Here is a 21,031-nt window from a genome sequence, read left to right as displayed (position 1 = left end):
GCCAGATGCTACCTAGAAATGAACACACTATGACTACTGAGCAGTTCTGGGCCCTGTGGTCCAGAAGTAGGTTCTGAAAATTAGTTCATCATGGGAGCTGGCACCAGACAGAAACCCTACTTCCTTCACCATTCCTAACGGGGTTCTTTGTTAAGTTGTGGCAACCTCCTGTGTCCTCACTAGACAAGATGGGTCCTCTAATATAACCTTCAGCAACCAGAGACTTAGAAAACTCATGCCCTTAACATTGGCAAGCCAGGGAGCACAGGTTGATAACCAACTGCAATTAGAAGGTAAGAGTTTAGAGGCTTCCAGCACATCAGAGTGATACCATATGTCATGGTTTGAGGGCACTGGAATGCCTGAGTGCTCATGACTGGAGCAGCCCTGGTGACACTAATCTCTCAGGGTTACAGGCTGACTACAGGCATGCCCACCTCTGCTGTAGAATCCTTCCGGCTTGAAAGTGGCTGTGCATGGCCCAGCCGTGCCACAGTAGCCCACACCTCCACTGTGACTGTCTCAGTGCTCTGTGCAGAGGGTCCTGGGCTGGGCCTCCCAGTCAGGCACTGTCCTGCCTGCCGGCCTCAAACCTAGTCCACCACTTCCTCCAGCCCTAGGTTGGGACAAAGATGACTCCTTATGTGTCTGGGTGGCTCATCTGTTACCCAGAAATCATTACAGCTTCTCTCTGGAAGCCAAGGGAATTAAGCGCAGCAATGTCATGTGGATGTTCAGATGAGGGCAGGGCACACAGGCACAGGAGTGCAGTTGGCACCATTACTTGGAGAAAGGTGTGAGAGGGTGGTCTTGTCATCCCACCAGGAGGTACCACACTTTGGATATTAATTGTCACTCAATGGTAGGCACATGTGTTGACTGCTGGGTCCCCCAGCATGGTGCTTTGGGGTGGGAATGGAGCCCCTAAGAAGTGGGACCTGGGGATTAAGTTAGGTCACTTGAAGGTGTGGCGCCTTCTTTCTCTTCTACTTCCTGACCACGAGGTGGGTAGGCAGGTTTTCTCTGCCACGTGCTCCTTCCATGGTGTCTGCCTCACCATAGCCCAAAACAACAGAGGCATCAGATCATGGACCAACATCTCAAAAAAAAAAAAAAAAAAAAAAACCTAGGAGCCAAAATAAACCGTTCCTTCCCCTCAGTTTACTCAGGTGTTTGGTACAGGGCCAGAAAACTGACAGACACAGAAAAGTTTCAGGTATCTGAACACTGACACAGTGCTGACCCTGACCCCAGGTTCAAGGTCATGCCTGTCCTGGATCTCCTTCTCATCTACTTCTAGTAAATGTCCCACTTTGTGCATCTAGATTTACATGGGTACTGGTGAATCGAACCCAGGCTTTAATTGCTGAGTCAATCTCAGAGCCTGTTGTTTGGGTTTTCTGTTTGTTTTTGGCTTTTTTTTTTTTTTTTTTTTAAATCTCATGAAGCCCAAGCTATTCTCAAACTCAATATGTACCGGAACATGACCTTTAATTTTGGCCCCTCTGGAATAACAGTGTGTGCCACCATATCCAGCTAAGTCGTTCTGGATCTAATGCTAAAACATCCAAGTCTGACTTCAGCCTCAGAACCCAGCTTATGCATCAGCACCTTCTCCCTGCATCTTTACCATTGAAATGACAACATGCCACACACCCAAGGGCTTCCATAGCACACATGGTCTCCCCCAGTAAAGGCAATGATGGGAACCTAAGTCTGCCCTCAAAGAATTTCCTGCCTGGTGGTCAAGTCTCCAAAATACTTGATAAAGTCCTGATAAGCAAACTGACTATTTGCTGTTTTGTCCAAAAGAAACCTAGACCCGTAAGCCTTTGAAGTGGGCCTTCTTTACCACACAAACTTGCTTGCTTTTAGCCTGTAACAGGTCCCATTGAAATTCAGTCATACTAGGTGAAAAGAACTATTTTTTTTTTTCTTGTACTCCCAAATACAAAAGTTAGCCTGTTTGCTTAGTTAAGTCTCTTTGAGGGGAAGGTTTACTGGTGGCTGAATCCAGGGTGCCAAACAATATTTAAATATTTAGTTAAATATTTGGAGAAAGAGAGAGACCTGGGGCTGGGAGGTAGGGAGAAAGGAAAGCAGGGAAGAGAGAGAGGGAGAGGGGAAAAGGAGAAAGGAGAAAAGAGAGGAGAGGAGAGGAGGGGAAGGGAGGGGAGGGGAGGGGAGGGGAGGGAGAGTGGTGTGGAGAAGGGAAAAGTGGGGAAACAGAGAGGGAGAAAGAGGGAAGAGAAGAGGAAGAAAAAGGAAAGGAGAGCAAGAATAGAAGGGGAAAAGGTGAGAGAAAGGAAAATGAGAATAGAGAGTGGAAGAAAGAGGGTGTGAATATGAGAGACAGTGAGAATTTTAAGCTCTGGGCCACTTCCTGACCTCTTGAACTTCAACTAGATGTACCTAAGCACCTGCTCTGGACATTTTAAATGATCAGCTATGGCCAATGACACCCACATTTCTTGGCCTTTTGTAGTTGAAGGACAATGGAGAGTAACACAATCTAACAGAATAACAGACAATGGCTTTATTGAAAAATGACAGGCTTCAGAAGTTTGCTTTTGTCTCAGTTTCAGCTTAGTTAAAACTCTTACTGGGCCCCTATATCACATTTCAACGTAAGGATTTGTCATTAGCATAAACAGAGTGAAGGCATGCTAGATTTATTTCACAATTAAACCCAATCTGTATAGCAGCAACCACGGTTCCATCAGCATTTAAGTAGGCAATGGTGTCTTCTGAAGTCAAGTTCAACACAGCAAAGATTACTTATTTATCTCTAAATGTAAAGGTGATACAAGCTGAGTTTCGAAGCACAAGTTGGCAATCCTGGCACTCAAGAGGTTGAGGCGGGAGGATCTTAAGATTGAGGTCAACCTCAGCTACACAATAAGATACTGTGTTAAAATAAATGCATAAAAACAAGTAATATGAAATTACAACCTAATAAAAAGCATCACTTGTACATAGCCACACATTCAGTTACACATACTTATACATACACATATTTGTGTATACACATGCACAAATGTGCACACCCATACCCACTTACAAATAGAACCTTTGGGTTAACTGGATGCACTTACACTGTCAGATCTTCCTACCAGAAAATAAAAATAAATTCCTGCTGCAGAAACACAAAGACAACCCCCCCACACACATATTCACTCTCTTTCTCTCTCTCCTCTCAAACTCTAAAAATTGCTAATGCAACTAAATTACATTTGTAAATTTAAACTTAATTGAATTTTCCACCCTCCTTTTTATAATGAAAATATAGTTAAAAATAAATTGGCATTTCACAATGTACGTCATCTTAAGAAGAATAAAAAATCCTTACTTCTTTGGTTGTCTTTTTTCCCTGAAGTGAAAAAATAAATGACTATTTCTAATCACCAAAAAAGAAGTGAAATGTCTAAACAATTTTCCACATTCCTAGAAATTTTGGGGTAAATAATTAATTTGAGCTTAATACTTCTAAACTTGACATTTAATTTTTTTTTTCCTTGAGATCAGAGTGGTTGTAGAGAGGCAATACGATAGACCAAAGATTTAAGAAGTCACCAGAATTAGAAACAAACAAGCTCAGTGCAATCAAAGTTCAATTCCTCATCAAGAAAATAAGGCCACTACTGCATCACTAATCACAGTGGCTATCTGACCTAATTTCTTTAAAATGTCCAAATGTGCTGGAATTAAAACTTCCAAATATTTTATTCTCAAAGTAATTTCTAGCTTTCTTATTATATATGTAATAGCTTCAAAAAATTACATAATGATTAAAATTGAGACTAAAAATGCCCCACAGTCTAAGTTAAAGCTTGTTGATTATACTTCAACATATAACAGAAAACCATAAATCTTTGTGTAAAGGCTTGATAGTGACTGATCCAATTAACACCCCGAACACCAAGCCAGCTGTCTTTGTTTTCCACATAAGATGATAGATGATGTTGCCCCACTGGATTCCACAGCAGCTACATTTAATTAAAGACTAACAACTTGGAAAGCTTGATGACCAAAAAAAAGAAATAAAGTCTCTAGCTTATACGCTGTACTTTTCACCTCTAGTTTTCCTGTGGTAGAGATAATGTTGGGAGCACATGTAGTTAGAAATAAAAATAATAATAGTTTTGTCTCCTGCATATTTTTAAAGTTGAAATTATTTTTCTAGCTTGCTGAATTATATCAATAACTTGAGGCCGGACTGACTCTCCTTTATGGAGAAAATGCTTGGCCATAGCCTGGCCACTGCTGGGTCTCCCACAGCAGACGGAGAACCCCTCATTGCCCAGCACATGCAGATCTTGATGTTTGGTGTCTTTGCCAGTGAATGCTTCTCCAGCCTAGGAAGGTCTCCACCCAGATGTTGATGACTTCCCTGATTTGGAGCACCTGGCAGCATGAGCATGTGCAGGGACCTGGCGGAGTCCCTGACAGTTCTCCCCACAGGATTAATGAATACTGCTCTATGCAGTACTAAGTAAGCTGCCGTATGTGTGGCCCAAACTGGGGGACTGAGATCCATAAAGGAGAAAAACCACTGGGACAGATTTTTTTCAGCAAGTCAACCATGTAGAGGCAACTTTCTAAAGGTTCTTCCCAAAGATGATGTGGCTGCTGGGCTGGGCCTCTGGGAAGGAGTCCCACCATGCCCTCTTTCTCCTGTTCGCCACGGAAAATCCAACACCTTGTAGCCCTGTCTCTGTTACGTTATTTACACCTTGCACTTACCACTTCACCCTATGCTCCTTACTTACACAGATGGTACAAAGCCACAAGTAGAAGAGTGTTTCCAATTTAGATTCATGTAATATCCAACTCACTGTTTGGTGTCTCATAGATAGATGCCTAAAACTATTTGCTGAATGAACAAAAATCTGGAGATGAGTGAGTATTGGGGGAAAATGGCTTGTATATAAGTTGACACTCTTAGAGAACTAATTCCACAGAGATACTTTCACTAATGCTAGCCATGAGCTAGGAACCAGCTCTTCATGGTGGCCAAGCAGATGTAGAGTCAGGCAGGGCTCCAGGTCTGTGTGAACCTATGCAGGCCCAGTAGATGCCAGGGCAGTGCGCAAAACGTGGATGATGACAGCCTCCATGGAAACTCAATCCAAGCAGTGACAACACCCTCACTCCAGACTGCAGACGTGGCTTTTCCTATTTTACATCTGTCACATGATGTGATTATTATTCTTTCACAAGAATTATTTAAAAATATGTGAAGTTGGTTTTTTTTTTTTTTTAAAAGCTTGTTCTGCCTGACTAATGTGACTATAGCTCTGAGTATAATGTCTAGCACTGGACTTCTTTTCTTAACTCTTGGTTGGTTTCATTCAACTCCAACTTTTCAACCAAACTTTATTGTCAAGTCCAAAACCCTTTTTTCTTTGACAGATGTTGAGGGATTTCAGTCTCTGGAGCCTTGTCCTCAGATGGGGGGGGGGGCATGCCCATCATCTCCTGCTACTCTGTATGTATATTTTAGCTAATGCTCTTCATTAAACTAAATAAGTCATATTTCTACTTCTCAGGTATCTTCTGCTAAAGGTCCCTGTGTAAATTAGACACCCTAACCTTCTACCTAGCTTTCAGATTAGGTTTCAAGCCCAGATTTCTAGAAGCCTCCACTAGCCTCTCAGGACTGGCACTTTCCATCCCCAGGCCCCTAACAGGAGTCTCTGGACTCTTCTCAGTACTGAACATATGTCCTGTTTCCTTACATTACCAGACCTCACAGCATACAAGTCACTTCCCCTTCCTTACTATCTGTTCTAAACAAATGAAGCTAGTTTATCCATGATTTTAACATGTGTAGCTGTCACTACAGAGTGCTGGAGGGAGGTGGAGAAGAAGGGGACTGTGTGTGTGTGTGTGTGTGTGTGTGTGTGTGTGTGTGTCTTTATCTCTACTGCCCAGACCTTCCAGATTTCTCCAGGACTTGGCCTTTTTCCATCTTTCAGCTCAGAGAACACTAAGAATGAAGACACTGGGCTATTACTCGTTGAGGGCTACTCATACTTAGAGGACAGGGCTTCTTGGGGTGGCGATCAATAAGGCTGTTATCCATCTGGGTCTTGGTCCAATGCAGCTGCCAGGGCTATCTACCTGAGCCACACACAAAGCTCAGACTGGGGCTGGAGAGACGGCTTAGCAGTTAAGGCACTTGCCTGTAAAGCTCAAGGACTCAGGTTTGATTCCCCAGGACACACGTAAGCCAGATGCACAAGGGGGCACATGCATTTGGAGTTCATGTGCAGCGGCTAGAGGTCCTAGAGTGCCCATTCTCTCTCTCTCTCTCCACTGTTCTCTCTCAAATAAATAAGTAAACTATACTCAAAAAAGCTCAGTCTCTAGTGCTCATCAGCTACCTCTGGCATCTCATAAGTTCCCAAGCTTGGCACCCATCTGTGGGTAGCTACCTCTGGGACTCCTTGTGTGTTGGTTTGATTCAGGTGTCCCCCATAAACTTAGGCATACTGAATTCTAGGTTCCCAGCTGATAGAGATTTGGGAAATAATGCCTCCCAGAGGGAGTGTGTTGTTGGGGGCGGACTTATGGGTGTTATAGTCAGTTTCCCCATGCCAGTGTTTGGCACACTCTCCTGTTGCTGTTGTCCACCTGATGTTGGCCAGTGGGTGATGTCCACCCTCTTCTTATGCCATTGTTTTCCCTGCCATCATAGAGCTTCCCCTTGAGTCTGTAAGCCAAAATAAATCCTTTTTTCCCAAAAGCTGCTCTTGGTTGGGTGATTTCTACCAGCAATGTGAACCTGACTGCAACACGCTGTGACAGACTTCTGGAAGTTACATGAGTGCATACCTTCCATGAGCCATAGTACATGCCCTAAGCAGGAAAGGTGTGTCTATCTCAAACCCAGGGTGATAGCTGCCTCTTCCATCAGCTCTTTATGCTCTAGTTTCCTTTACTTATTACTATCCAATCCTTATTAAAGATGCTGCACATTAGGGCTGGAGGTGTAGCTCCCTGGCAGAATACCTACCCAGTATGCCACTATGTGGGAGGGCCTGGATTCCATCACAAGCAACATGCACCCCTACACACACACACACACACGCACGCACACACACACAAACTTCCCCTGACTTAATTATGTCCCTGTCTCTGGATTGAACTCTAATAGTACACTGGGCCCCTGCATTATTTCCAAGGTAATCTCTTATGGTTAAAGAAATATAAGTCCTGGGGCTAAGGAGATGGTTCAGTGGGAAAAAGTGCTTGTCACACAAGAATGAGGGCCTCAGATGGTCTGAGTTGGCATGAGTTCCAATCTCAGCACCCACGTACAAGGCTGGGTACGGCCACATATGCTTGTAGCCCTGTCTTGTGGGAGGCAGATACCAGAGAATTGCTGATGCTCAATGTGACCAATCTGGCTTAAAAAGCACACACACACACACTCACAGCAGTTCCAAGTTCATTAAGAGACTATATCTCAAGGAAATAAAGAAAAGCAATAAAGGATGACATGTAATTGCAATGTTCTCCTCTAGCCTCTGCACATATTGTATAGTGTAGACAACTGCAAATCCATGTGCATACACTATACATACACACACCTCACACAAATACAACCAGGAAGAAAGGGAGGAGGAGTGGATGGATGGATGGAGGGAGGGAGGGAGGGAGGGAGAGAAGAAGGTAGACAAATACCTTCTAATTTAAGTTTCCCTAGGATTCACCCCTTCTAACTGAACTTACCATTTACCAAACTGGTAAAATATCACTTTGTATCTGATGCAAATCAGTATGCATATCTTGTCAGTTCTGCATCTATCTGAGACTAGCAAATACTTTTCTGAAAATCCACTTAGATACAGAGAACAGAAACATTCCTGGTTTAATGTTGCTGCTGTTAGAAGTTTAGTTATTATTGGGATTTTAAAAGCCAGAGACTTGCTGCCTTTATTTTCTATAGGGATCATAGATGAATTTCAGAATACTAGGAAAAAATATCCCAGAAAAATGTTTTCCTTTTTAACACCGAGAGATAGAGAAAGTGGAGGAAAACAGAAAGTTTAAAAATATACAAAGTAGCAATATGAGGATCAGAGTGCCCAATGCCACTGAAGGTACCTGTGTTATTAAAGAAACTGTTATTAACTCAACACCTACAAAACCAGAGATTCAGAGGCTCCTAAGAGCCCATCACTGAAGTAGACTTACAATGCTCCCAGCATGGCTCAGGAAATTTTGTGGAACAGGGGTGGGGGGAGAGATTGTTAGAGCCACAAGTTGGGACATTTTGCACAGAGACATTGCCTCTCCACCATAACTGACTGCTGCCCCCACAATGCATGACCCACAATCCCCATGTGGTTGACCTGTATCTCCAATGAGGAAGGCCTCTTCAGAAAAGGGGCAGGGAGGAGGAAAAGGATGGTACCAACATGTGATGTTTACATACAAAATATGTCCATCTCTGATTAAAAAAAGAAGCTGTTATTAAAAAGTAGAATTACTCCAGTTGCTAATTTTGCTCAGTTGGATGACAGTATGGCTCAACTCTACTCTCCTAGGTGTTCAGGATGAGGCTACAGATCTTAGTCTTTGGCAGCCATCCTTTCATTTTGAAGATCCTTCTTACAATTGACTCATCTATAAAAAACACCACTAAGCTACAATGTGTTGCAGCTGCTGTTACATAGTGGGCTGGGGGATTTTAGGTTAGACTGGATCTAGGAGTTGAAAATTAAAAGATATGAAATGAGGAGGTTCTTCTTAAGAGTTGGCAAAGGAGACATCCCTGCAGCCTTCCCCCACCACACACCCAAGCATGATCGCTCTCCCCATTCCCTCAGTTTCACCATCTTCCCTCATGTAGATACTCACATGCAGACACTGAGGTCTCACTGGCCCCCATGCACAGCAGGGCAGAAGGGCAATGTTCCCACTCCTGCGGCCCATACCACATCCTCCTACCTCCTTGTGATATGCTGAGACATGACAGGGACCTATCCCCTATAGCTGTTACTATTACAGTGTTGGGTTACTCACCTAACTATCTCCTGGACAAAGGGCAGGGATTTTAGGTCCAGGGACACTGACGGGCCTGGTGGAGAAGCCAAGGAGGAGAGCTGACTTCCCCAGACCTAAGAGGTGGATATGTGGGGTTGACCCTGAATGGAGGCCCACATTCCCTACACAGTACTGGGGAACATGATCAAGAAAGAGTCAGCATGCCTGGAGAAGCCCCTAATGAGAGGGCTCACCAGCTTTCCTGGCCTAGGGTAGGAGTACTCCATAACACCCACCCACCCACACACCCACACACACACACACTCCACTACAGATAAGTGGATATATTTGTGTTGTGAGTCAAAGTCTCCCTATATAGTCCAGTCAAACTTTGTACTCTCCATCATCCTGCCTCAGCTGCCAGAGTGGTTGGGATTATAAGTATGTATCATTATGCATAGATAATTTTTTCATTTTGTACCTCTAGTTCCTCAAAATATACTTGGAACAAAAATAGGATTTTCAAGGAAAGATAAATGAGGAAATTGTGGTGGAAATAACCAAGCAGAACAGTATGCTAAAGGCTTGTCATGAAGTGACATACTTGGAGGTGAGCTGAATGCTAGGCTCAAAAGCTCTCACTAGGGCTGGAGAGATGGCTTAGCGGTTAAGCACTTGCCTGTGAAGCCTAAGGACCCCAGTTCGAGGCTCGGTTCCCCAGGTCCCACGTTAGCCAGATGCACAAGGGGGCGCAGGCATCTGGAGTTCGTTTGCAGAGGCTGGAAGCCCTGGCGCGCCTATTCTCTCTCTCTCCCTCTATCTATCTGTCTTTCTCTCTGTGTCTGTCGCTCTCAAATAAATAAATTTTAAAAAAAAAAAAAGCTCACACTAGCAGGGTGCAGCACCAAGTCCCATAGTGCTGAGCACTGCACCACTGGACATTGAGAAGTGTGCAGGTGCCTTTTCCTGTGGTGGTGACCAAGGCGAATTGTAGAAACTTCACAGGCTGGAAAGAATCAGAAAGCTAGCCCAGAAGTTCTGCCCAGTGAATCACTCCACCCCAAATGCCAGAGTGCCGGGTACAAGATCCCTAAAGTATAAAACAATGGCATTTCTACAGATAAGCCCAGTGGCTTATGGTCCTCAGGCCTGGGAGAGCTCACTGCAGAAGTCTGCAGAAAGAAAATCCCTGTAATGAAAGGGCTCCTTTCCTGGGACCACTTCTCAAAGCATCCCTGAGAGCAAGCTGAAGGTCGGCCCCAATGAGGAGTGCTTCAAACAAGCAGTGTAGGCCAGGGTAGGTCCCTTTTTAGACATTTCCTGACCTGTAGGGATGTGTGCCATTTAAATTTCACCTGTCCTTAGCAGAGGACACAACCCTTCCTTGGGAAGAAGTTTCAGTATGTCTGGGGGAGTTTGCATTTCCTCATTGTTTGTGAGGGAAGCTTTCCTTCCTTCTCTTCACCTTCCCTCTGGGTGTTGGAGCTCACCTGAGACAGAATTCAGCCAGGGAAGTCCTGCTACAGAACTCGGAAACTTTCCTGAGGAGAAATGGTCATAGGTGACATGCTGGCTTGTGTTATGCTGCTTCTGGATGATCATGTACAATGACTCAGTAAATGTTAACTATCCTAAGTTCATAGACTCTGGCATTCTGAGAAACTCAGTAAGTCCAGTGGGCATCAAACTCCCCACAGTGATATGCTGGCTATAGGCAGGGGAGAGTGCCCTTGGATCCTCTGTCATCTCTGTAGAAGAAATTCAACAGGGGAGAAAATAAGTGAGCTCTGACCTCCAGAGATCCCACAGGGGAGACACTGGTGCTCAGGAAATGCTGGTCACTTACCAGCTCTGAGAAGCCACGGACCACCTGCCGCCGCTTCAGGTTGGTCTCTCCATCCAGGTTGGCAGTCTCGATGTGGCACAAGCCATCTGGGTCACTGGAGGAGAGCAGCAGAATGTCCGCAGGTATGATCTCATTGCAGCGTAGGTGCACAAAGTCGCCCACGTGGATTTCCTTCCAGAACCGGCTTACATACTTCTTTTCCTCCCTGGTAAAAGACTCTGGTTAACAAAGATTGTCAAGAGTTCATCATGTTTATATGGGTGATGGGTATCTGGAGGTCATTTAAAAAGGTGTTCCTACTTTTCCACAATGCAAGGTTATTTTTTAAAATATACTTAAGTCTGTGTCTACATAGTGTGTTTAAGTGCATTCATATGGAATGCTCAGAAGAGGGAAAGCTGTTGAGGCAGCAAAGGTTCACAGGCTGCTATGGCTGGAGAAAGTGGAAATGGGCACTGACTGCTCAAAAAGGGGAGGGGTTTCATCCTGGGGTGATTAAATGCTCTAGAACTAGACAGTGATGGTGTGCACACAACAATGTGGATGACATCCATGCCACTGACTCACTTACTTGAAAATTCTAAAATAACCTCTCCTAGAGGCAGGAGCCAAAAAGAACAGAAAGCAAAGGTCCAAACAGATTGTTAGTGTTCAGTGGAGCATGACTCACAATAACCAAAACACCGAACTAACACACTGTTATCCTTCAACAAATGATCAGGTGGACAATGGAATGCTTGCTAGTTCATACTGAGTGTTCATAACACAGGTGAAGCTTGTAGACAATAATTATGCCATGTAAAATAAGCCTCCACAAAAGGACTACTGTCTGGTTCCACTTACACATGGCCATCAAACCCTTGGCCACCGATGCTACACTCCCTACAAAGTAAGCATGTGCCAAGCTGTGTACATTTCAGTGACTAACCTCACCACTTGCCCATTCAGACCTATCACTGTTAGCCTAGATAATAACGGGGAGCACTTGTCACACTAAGTCTCAAGCCAGAGGTGAGTGGCTCTAAGATAAGGCACAAAAGTGGCACTGCATCACCTGGCCATCCTGCTTATTAACTGCTAGTCTGCCCACTGCCAAGTATGGAGACTGACAGCCTTGATGCCGAACAGGTTAAAACACCTGAATCTTGTCAGCCTACAGATCTTTCTCCACAGGTAAAGTCTTGAATTTCTAATGTTACAAGCATTAGCCCTTTAGTCTTCCCTATTGTGACCATTGTTGGGTGCCTACAAAGGGACCAGAGTCATCTGAACATGCTTCTAGAAGTTTTCCTGAACATAAGTCAGCTTAGTCACGGAAAATGACAATGCATGTCCTTAGTCAGTGCGCAGGCTCCAGTGAGGACAGTGACAACAGAAGGGGGGAGGGACAAGGAAGCCCTGCCTCTGCTCAGTTTATAAACCTCATCAAAAATAAAGTTAGCTTCCATCTGCTTGATGATCATAGAGCCTCTCCCACCTCCCCAGTGAGCACATCTTTAGAACAGTAACTGCAGCTGAAGCACTAGGTACTGAGAATCACTTCTTCACAGGTCCCTCAGCCAGGGCACCATGGAGAGGGCTGTGAATCTGTGAAGCCCGAGGTTTGATCCCAGCCCCCCAAAATGAAAGAATATAGAGAGGATATACAATAGTCCCAATCCTCTACACAACAGATATATGCAACAATTTTAGGATTTTACAAAACTTGTTTACTGGCTACTATGGCATCAGACTCTCACACCTCGTGTTTACCATCTCCCTTGATGGCACAGAATAACCAGCCTAAGTTTGTGTGAGCACATGTGGCCAACTGTGATGCTCTCACAAGACTGACGGTCACCTGTTGATGCATGTCTCTCAGAACACATCCCCATTGGTAAGCATCATATAATCACTATGAACTGAGAGGCTTTGAATCCCTGATTATGGCTGGGAGGAGAAGCTCCCAGGCTATAAATGACAGAAAAGGAAGGAGAGAAGAAGTGGTAGAAGGAATAACACTTTGGTTTATCCACACACTTACACTGCCCATACTCACCCCCACCTGAGGGAAAGCACCACAAAGAAGATAAAAGCAAGTCTACATGGCAGCAAAACACTCCGAGAGCCTCCCAGCACTTTTGTGGTTTGGCCAGAAGAACTGAGCAGAACTGCCTCCTCTTTCTTCAGTCCACTGTCCCTGATGCCTGGGTGGGTAAGGCATGACCCAGGAGTCACTACTCCAGGAACTCTCTTGAAATGCCCTCTATCTAACCCTACCCAGGCAAAGTCCCTCTGCTCCAAGAACCATGAGCTATCCTGAGATGCATGGTCTGTACTTTCTACAGTGACAGGGTTGAGCTAAGGTGTAGATCAGTAGTAAAAAGCATGTACCTAGAATCTGTGAAGCCCGAGGTTTGATCCCAGCCCCCCAAAATGAAAGAATATAGAGAGGATATACAATAGTCCCAATCCTCTACACAACAGATATATGCAACAATTTTAGGAAGTGACATTTGGCTCATATGGTATTCTTTCGAAGGACAAATGCTACCCCTAGGTGGCAGCAGGATTCCAGGATGGTTCTTAAACCCTGCCCTGACATATAAGCTGGTGTAAGGCTCCAGTGAATGGCTGTAATCAGTCCGGTCCTGCAGGAGGAATCCAGGTAGCCAAAGCATAGGTTGAGAAGGTGATCCACAAGATAGCCTCCAGGAGGACCTAATCTAGCCACATGAACCCTGGGAACCTGAAGGCATGGACAGGGACCTTCAGGAGATCAAAGAAGGGGTCAGATGGCCAGGGCCCATATCTATTAGCCGGCGGTGAGGGGGTATCTCAGATGGTCTTAGTCCATTTCTCTGTTGCTGTAAGGGAATACCAATGACTGGGGTGATTTATACACCACAAAATTTCATTCAGCTTATAGTAATGGAGGCGAGGCAGGCCAAGGCCAATGGGCAGTGTGTGATGAGGGCCTTTTTGCTGGTGGGGAACCTCTGAAGATGCCCAAGGCAGCTCTAGGTATCACATAATCAGAGAGGGCAACTTGCTTTTGTAACAGACACATTTTTGAGATGTCTCATTATTCCCTTGATCCATGTAGTAGATTGCTTTGTCCAAGAGGGCTCTGTCTCTTATATGGTCTAACTTGTTCCTCCTCTTAGTACCTTAGTGCAATGACGATTTGCTTTCTTCATAAGCTTTGGTCGGGAAATTCAACCCATAACACATGCCTACTAACATCTGCAAAGAACTAGAGGCTGCCAAGAACGTGAACAAATTGACAAGAATACCTTTCTCAAATGAAGAAGACTTGGAATCGCCTAGGAATCCCCAGCTGGCCCCTTGACTGTTGCCTGGTAAGACCGTGAGCAGAGGACCCAGCTAACCTGTGCTACTTACAGAAGACGTGATAATACATGTTTGTGCAGGGTTGAACTGCTCCAGTTTTGGTATTTACTACACAGCCACAGAAAACAAATACACATCATCAATTCCTGCATAGAAGTCAGGGGGCATTCTGTCTTTTGTCTCCCTCTCCCTCTCCCCCCACCACCAGCAGCTCCATTGTCCATAGTGAGCAGCAAACAAGCACCAAATTGACAGTATCTATATGAAAAAGTACGTGCCATTAGAGAAGCTGGGATGCTGGCAGTATATAGCATGCTGACACAAACCATACAGAGTTACTCTACAGAAGCAACAGTCAACTCCTCCCTCATCTGAGGACCCTAGCTCAAGAGCATGCAGAGCCTAACCTAGGAGCATCAGTCCAAAAGTTCAGAGGGCATAAGTGGGAAGAAAAGGTGCATTGGACTTGAAGTCCTGCAACATATCTTTCAAAATAAAACCCAAGATGTTCAAAAGAACCAGTTCTAAGGCCACGGGCAAAAGCATGTCATTTACAGAAAGGCAACTGCTGTGCCACCTACTGTCTGCTCTGCCATAAGGTGAGGACAGGAAATAGATGCAGGGGAATCTCAGGCCTCTATGGTCAATTTTCCTTTCCTTTTCTTTTCTTTTTTAAAATATTTTATCTATTTATGAGTCAGACACACACACACACAGAGAGAGAGAGAGAGAGAGAGAGAGAGAGAGAGAAGAGAGAGAGAACGCACAATGAAAGAAAGAGAATGGGTACACCAAGGCCTCTAGCCCCTACAAACAAACTCCAGATATGTGGGCCTCCTTGTGCATCTGGCTTCATGTAGGTACTAGGGAATTGAACCTGGGTCCTTTGGCTTTGCCAGCAAGTGCCTTAACCACTAAGCCATCTCTCTGGCCCTCAATTTTCCTTTTCTAGGGACATTTGTTAATACTTTATAACTAGGTACATTGAGCCTTGTTGTTCTGATCTAATCGCATTTGTCTAGCCCAACCCACCCCAGGAAGGAAGAAACTAATTAAGAATTAAGATCACTAGTGACAAATTTTATTTAATGACAACAAAAAGAAGAAACTAAATTAAGATCTCTCAGTCCTCACTTTTGATCACTAGTTTGGGTGAGGTTAAGCTATTTGTTCATACTAGTCATGCTGAGTGTAGGTGACACCATCCAAAGGGCTAGACTCCTGGATTAAGAAGGGTAAAAGGAAACTTGGCACCCAGCATTCACCTCTCCCTGCTTCCTATGGCTGCAAATGGAGTGTGACCAGCAGCCTCTCACTCCTGAGCTGCCGTCTTTCCACCATAATGGACCATATCCCTGCCTATATGGTGAGCTATTATAAACCTTTCTCCCTTGCATTACTCCTTCCAGGTATTTTGTCACAGAAATGAGAGAAGTCACTAAGACAGAAAATGAGTGGGTGTCCTTCCATCTGAGTCTGTTACTCAAGGGCATTTAGGGTGGCTGGCTACATTTTTCCCTTAATAGGAAAGGAACAAAGTATTAAAAAAAAATTAATGTGAGAGAGAGAAAGAATTGGAGCACCAGGGCCTCCAGTCATTGCAACCAAACTCCAGACACGTGTACCCCCTTACACACACATGTGACCTTGTGTGCTTGCATCAACTGTATGTCTGGTTTATGTGGGACCTGGAGTGTTGAACATGAGTCCTTTAGGCTTTGCAGACAAGTGCCTTGACTGCTAAGCCATCTCTCCAGCCCGGAAGCAAGTATTTTTTTAAGGTGAGGAAAGATTCCACCTTCACCCAGGACCAATTAACAGCTCAGGTTACCCATTGTTGTTCCATGTACAAGACAATCAAGAACTTGAATTGTCGCTGTCCTCATCTCCACCTTGGTGTCTGAATTTGTGACTGCAATCATTTCAACTGTAACGATCTTTCAGGACCAGATAGAACAATGTAAGAATAAAAAATACACTCATTTCACACAGTTGCATCTAGCAAGTTATCCCACATTTTCTGTGACAAGCACTGGAGTTCAGTGACGTTGTGTCAGCACAAAGCATCTGAAGGAGTTCGCAATGATAACCCACACGGCCCCTGAGGTCATCCGTGAAGCTCCCCACATGAACACACCCATGGAACTGCTGTCCACCATGCTCTCCAGAGCATCTTATAGTTAAAGACACTTACTTCACTTATTTTTTGGCACCTTAGCAAGTGAATGAGACATTTAAAGTAGTTAATCTGTCTGCACATTTGAATTTCTTACCCTTATATTATTTAACAACTTTCTCAGGTTCCAAAAATGCCAACTTTAATATAATCACAGACCATTTTCATGACAACATATGGAACCCCTTAAACTCTGCCAGCCCACAATCCCCCCACATATCCAGCTTGGGAAAAAGGAAAGAACACAGAAGCAAGAGTAATTGCCTCCCTTGAGTGTAGTCCTTCTCCTTTAAACTTGTCCTTCATCTAGCCAAAATAAGGAAAAAACGAATTCTATTTTTGGATGTTGGAATCGCTGGGTTAGGATGGATGGTTCAGTAGATAAAGCAACATTATTAGACCATCAAGGAGTGCTTCCTGTAAGAGGGGCCATCAGAACTAGATCCTAATAGAGCAAAGAATCTTAGCCTAACCTGAATTCCACTCGTCCCTAGAAGCCTTGGAATTTTATGCATGCAGAGGCTGGAAGGGCAGTGCCCAAGTCAAAAAGGACAGCCAGATCAACAAGTATTCTCAGGTTCAGGTCAGGGCCCTCTCCAACAGATTCAGGAGAGAAAGGATGATGTTCACCTGTACCACTGATGTGACAGGACACTGTGACTGGGCAGGTGAGAAGACCAAGGATATGGATGTCCAGGACTCCATCCTGATGGCTGAATTCTGGCATCACTGGTGTTACCCAGAAGCACAGACACTTCCAGAAAGGATAGAGTGTGACTATCAGTGAGTCTCACTTCCTGGGACCCAGAGGGCCACATGCGGTAGGCTGGCACAGATAATCACAACTTTGAAAACAAAGGCAGAGCAAGAGAGAAACTAGGGGCTCCTGGGCGGAAAGGTGACAGGGCCCCTTATTGTGCATGCCCTTGCTGAGATCCCTAAAAGGATGTGTGAGGAGAAAGGCAGAGAGAGGTGAACCTTGAGCAAAGATTGTGACGGGTGATTGTGATGATTTGATTGAGGTGTCCCCCATAAACTTAGGTGTTATAGATACTAGGTTTCCAGCTGATGGAGATTTGGGAAGTACCACCTCCTGCAGGCAATATATTGTTGGGGATGGGCTTATGGGTGTTATAGCCAGTTTCCCCTTGCCAGTGTTTGGCACACTCTTCTGCTGCTGTGGTCCAGCTGATGTTGCCCAGGAGGTGATGCCAACACTCTGCTTATGCCATTGTTTTCTCCTGCCACCATGGAGCTTCCCCTCAAGTTTTTAAGCCAAAATAAACTCTTTTTTTCCCCACAAGCTGCTCTTGGTCAGGTGATCTCTGCCAGCAATGTGAACCTGCCTGCAACAGTGAGTAATTGTTGGGAGGACAGATGTCAATAGGCTCGAGCCATGGTGGAATAGGAAATAGACTCAAACTGAAGGCAGCACCACAGGCCTCTGGGAGGCCCATCACCACCACATGAAGCCCCCCGGCAAGCAAAGACCCCACATTTGGAAGGTGTAAATACAGGGCTCTAAGGTGTCTATCTACACCCGATGGGCATCACAGGCAGGAACATTCTTCCTGGACACTTGTATTCACCTTCCATGGCCAAGTGAACACAGCTGGAAAAACAGTCCTGGAATGTGTGCATGGAATCACCCTACTTCCACTTCATTTTTAGAAACTGTAACTTCCAATGGCATACTCCTAAAGACAAGGGTCATCGTTCAAAGCATTCCTGGTATGCATTTGTCTACCACAAGATTTACTCACAAGCCAATTACATTTGAGGCAGAACTGTCCAGAAACAGACCTCTGAACAAGGGTGGCCAGGAGTGGCCCATAATTTTATTTAGTCTTTAGGTAGTGTCAGCAGGAGGTCTAGATGGCAGTTCACTCGGCACTGAGACACCACCATCTTAGCAATGATAGTAATAACAACAGAAAAATAAGCTCAGTTTCCCTCCATACACTACAGTGTGGAATAAGCATTTCCCTCCATGCTGTGTAGTATGGAAAGAGCACCTCAGGGCACTTACTGTTTCACCTCAGAAATTCCTAAAAGCACATTCCCCCTTATAGACATAGGAGAGATGCTTATAGAGCAAAGAATCTTAGCCTGAAGAGACTGACCTGCCCCATGTCAAATGAATTTGTGTGACTTTGAAAGCACATCTGATCTGGCAAAGACTGAAAAATGTGAAGCAAGGAACTTTCTTCCCCCATTCTACCTTTTAAGTTATGCAGATAGAAACTGGAATGGTCTGAGAATAAGTACTGCTATGCATGGAAAAGTTAGGGAAGGCAGCCAGTTAGAGTTGTAGGCCAGTGTCTGAAGGGAAAGAAAAACCATTTTCAGTCCATTTGCCAAAATTGCCTGCCTATTTGCAAACAACCAGAGGGGTTTTATCCAAGCCCAAAAGACACCAAATTGCAGTTTTTATAACAAAATGGAACATGTGCCTGAGCAGACTGAGAAATGAGCTCACTATTCTGGGGACCACACACTCCCGGGATCATGAAAGCCTTGGCTATCAGGACATGGCATGGCTTCTCACCATGGGGAGGGCCTTCCCTCTGCTGTCCTAGTCCTCACTGAGGCAGGAGGCAGCAGCACACTCCCCCTCCACACCCCACACCCGGCATTGCTGGAAGCAGCAATGGCCAGCATGGCACAAAGCCACCCTGTCCCCATTTACTCACAATCCTTCTTGAGGGAGATGTTATAAACAGACTCAACCACTGGCTTTGGAAGAATCGGCAATTAATGACAACGTTTCATATCTGGCCCTAGCATGATCACCTGTGAGGTAGTGACTCAGCAGGCAAGAGGAGGCCCTGAGCTCAGGAGCTGGACTTTTGAGTGCCTCAGCTTCCTGATCTGTAAAGTACGCATATGAGCTTGTAGTACAGTTCCCTCAGAAAAACTGTCCCTTTCTACTCCTGTCTCTTCTTGTCCCTTTGCTCCTGTCTCATAGACTGTGAAGCATTCCTGGATGTCACCAGCTGGTCAACACCACTCAAATGAGGGAGGCCCTCACCACTGCTTTGTCTGTGCATGATTTTATGCCCACTATTACTTTCGAGGCAAATACTTACTTTTGACTACTAAAATCAGAAATTCCACCAATAAGCAATGAGTTTCTTCCTCCATATGTTTTGTGGGCTTGGAATTAAGACACGAGCATGTACATTTTTTATTAGACAGTGTACCCATTCACAAGACGTCAGTGGAATAAAGCACACAGACAGGTGCTACCTAACAATCATCAACCATGGCTGCAGGTGAGCACCTTCTGCAGTAATATGGGTGTGGAGAAATGAATCACCGAGATGGCAAGTGTCTTTCCAAAGATCAAAGTGTACCTGGCCTCGCTGTCAGTTGACTGTGTTTCATGCTGATAAGACATCTGGGGTTACACAGTGAACACCAGTAATCCCACTGAAGAGGGTCCTCAGTGGAATGAGGGTGAGGGACAAGAAACATGAGTAAAACCTGAAGGTACTGTGATCAATATGCAATATGTTCATATAGGTAGGTTCACAATAAAACAAAAAGACATATGGTGTTAAGTTAGGCATGTTCCAAAAATAGTGTTACATTTGTTAAACCAGCAGAAATATAGTTGGATGGGAATATCAGGATGCTCCATGTCTTACAAACTACAACAGCCAAATGCATTTTATAGCCTCTGAATTATGTGACTGATGGATAGGTTTCAATGCAAAGTGCCCCATAAGATCTACAGAAGATGTATCTAAAAAGAAGGAAAGCCCATGGGATTGAGCCTCACATGCAAATCAGCTGCTCTGGGTCCTGTCAGGCTGTAAAGACTTTTTTTCTGTCTATACAATCCTTTCTTTTAAAATATTTTTTGTTTATTTATTTGCAAGGAGGGAGGGAGGGGAGACATGCCAGGACTTCCTGCCACTGCAAGCATACTGCAGATGCATGTGCTACTCTGTGCATCTGGCTTTCTTAAGAAGTCATAACAAATTAAAATCCAGGAAGCAGGGAGGCAAGCTCTTAATGGGAGATTTGCATGGCTGGGTGACAGAGAGCTAGAAAATAATCAAATAAAAGTCAAAACAAATGGCTGCAGAACAGTAAAGAAAGCTTGTGTGCAACATGCAGGATTCCTTTCCTGGGTCTCAGAGATTTACTCATGTCATGCAGACATGTTGGGCCTGAAGACACACAACAGGGAACAACTTTCTAGAATCTATCAATGAACCACTACAAGATTTGGTCACTGCTGGAGTGACCAATTTTGCCTTCTTCATCTGAATATTCCAAGAGACCTATAGATTGATAACACCTCAACTGCTGAACTTCAAGGCCACTTATTAACAGTTCACTGCACATAAATTCCAGATGCATGTACCAATTTGTATTTGTGGGGGTCCTAGAGAATCAAACCCAGGCTGTCAAGCTTTGCAAGCAAGTACCTTTAACTTCTAAGCTTTCTCTCAAGTACTGACATTGTTTTTGTTAAGGCAGAGTTTCATTCCATCACAGGTTCAGCTGGAACTCATTCTGTAACCCAGGCTAGCCTTGAACTCACAAATTCACAGAAAGACACCTACCTCAGCCTCCCTGGTGCTGGGATTAAAGGTATGAGTCACCAAACCTGGCTATACAACCACTATTTTTTTTTTGTGTGTGTGTGTGTGTGTGTGTGTGTGTGTGTG

The 21,031-nt window shown here is 44.6% G+C and overlaps 1 protein-coding gene across 2 annotated transcripts in view; it reads right to left on the bottom strand.

Moving 5' to 3' along the window:
- The window catches only part of Atp10a (ATPase phospholipid transporting 10A (putative)), a 165,834-nt gene that overhangs the window by 76,380 nt on the left and 68,423 nt on the right, over window positions 1-21,031 (bottom strand). For both annotated transcript variants that reach the window (XM_045146152.1, XM_012949530.2), the window contains exon 2: window positions 10,841-11,045. In XM_045146152.1, the coding sequence (XP_045002087.1) occupies window positions 10,841-11,045 (205 nt within the window). The remainder of the gene's footprint in view (window positions 1-10,840; window positions 11,046-21,031) is intronic.

This window comes from Jaculus jaculus, chromosome 3 (genome assembly GCF_020740685.1).
Source record: "Jaculus jaculus isolate mJacJac1 chromosome 3, mJacJac1.mat.Y.cur, whole genome shotgun sequence".
Taxonomy (NCBI): domain Eukaryota; kingdom Metazoa; phylum Chordata; class Mammalia; order Rodentia; family Dipodidae; genus Jaculus; species Jaculus jaculus.
This window is presented reverse-complemented; position numbering and strand designations above follow the sequence as displayed.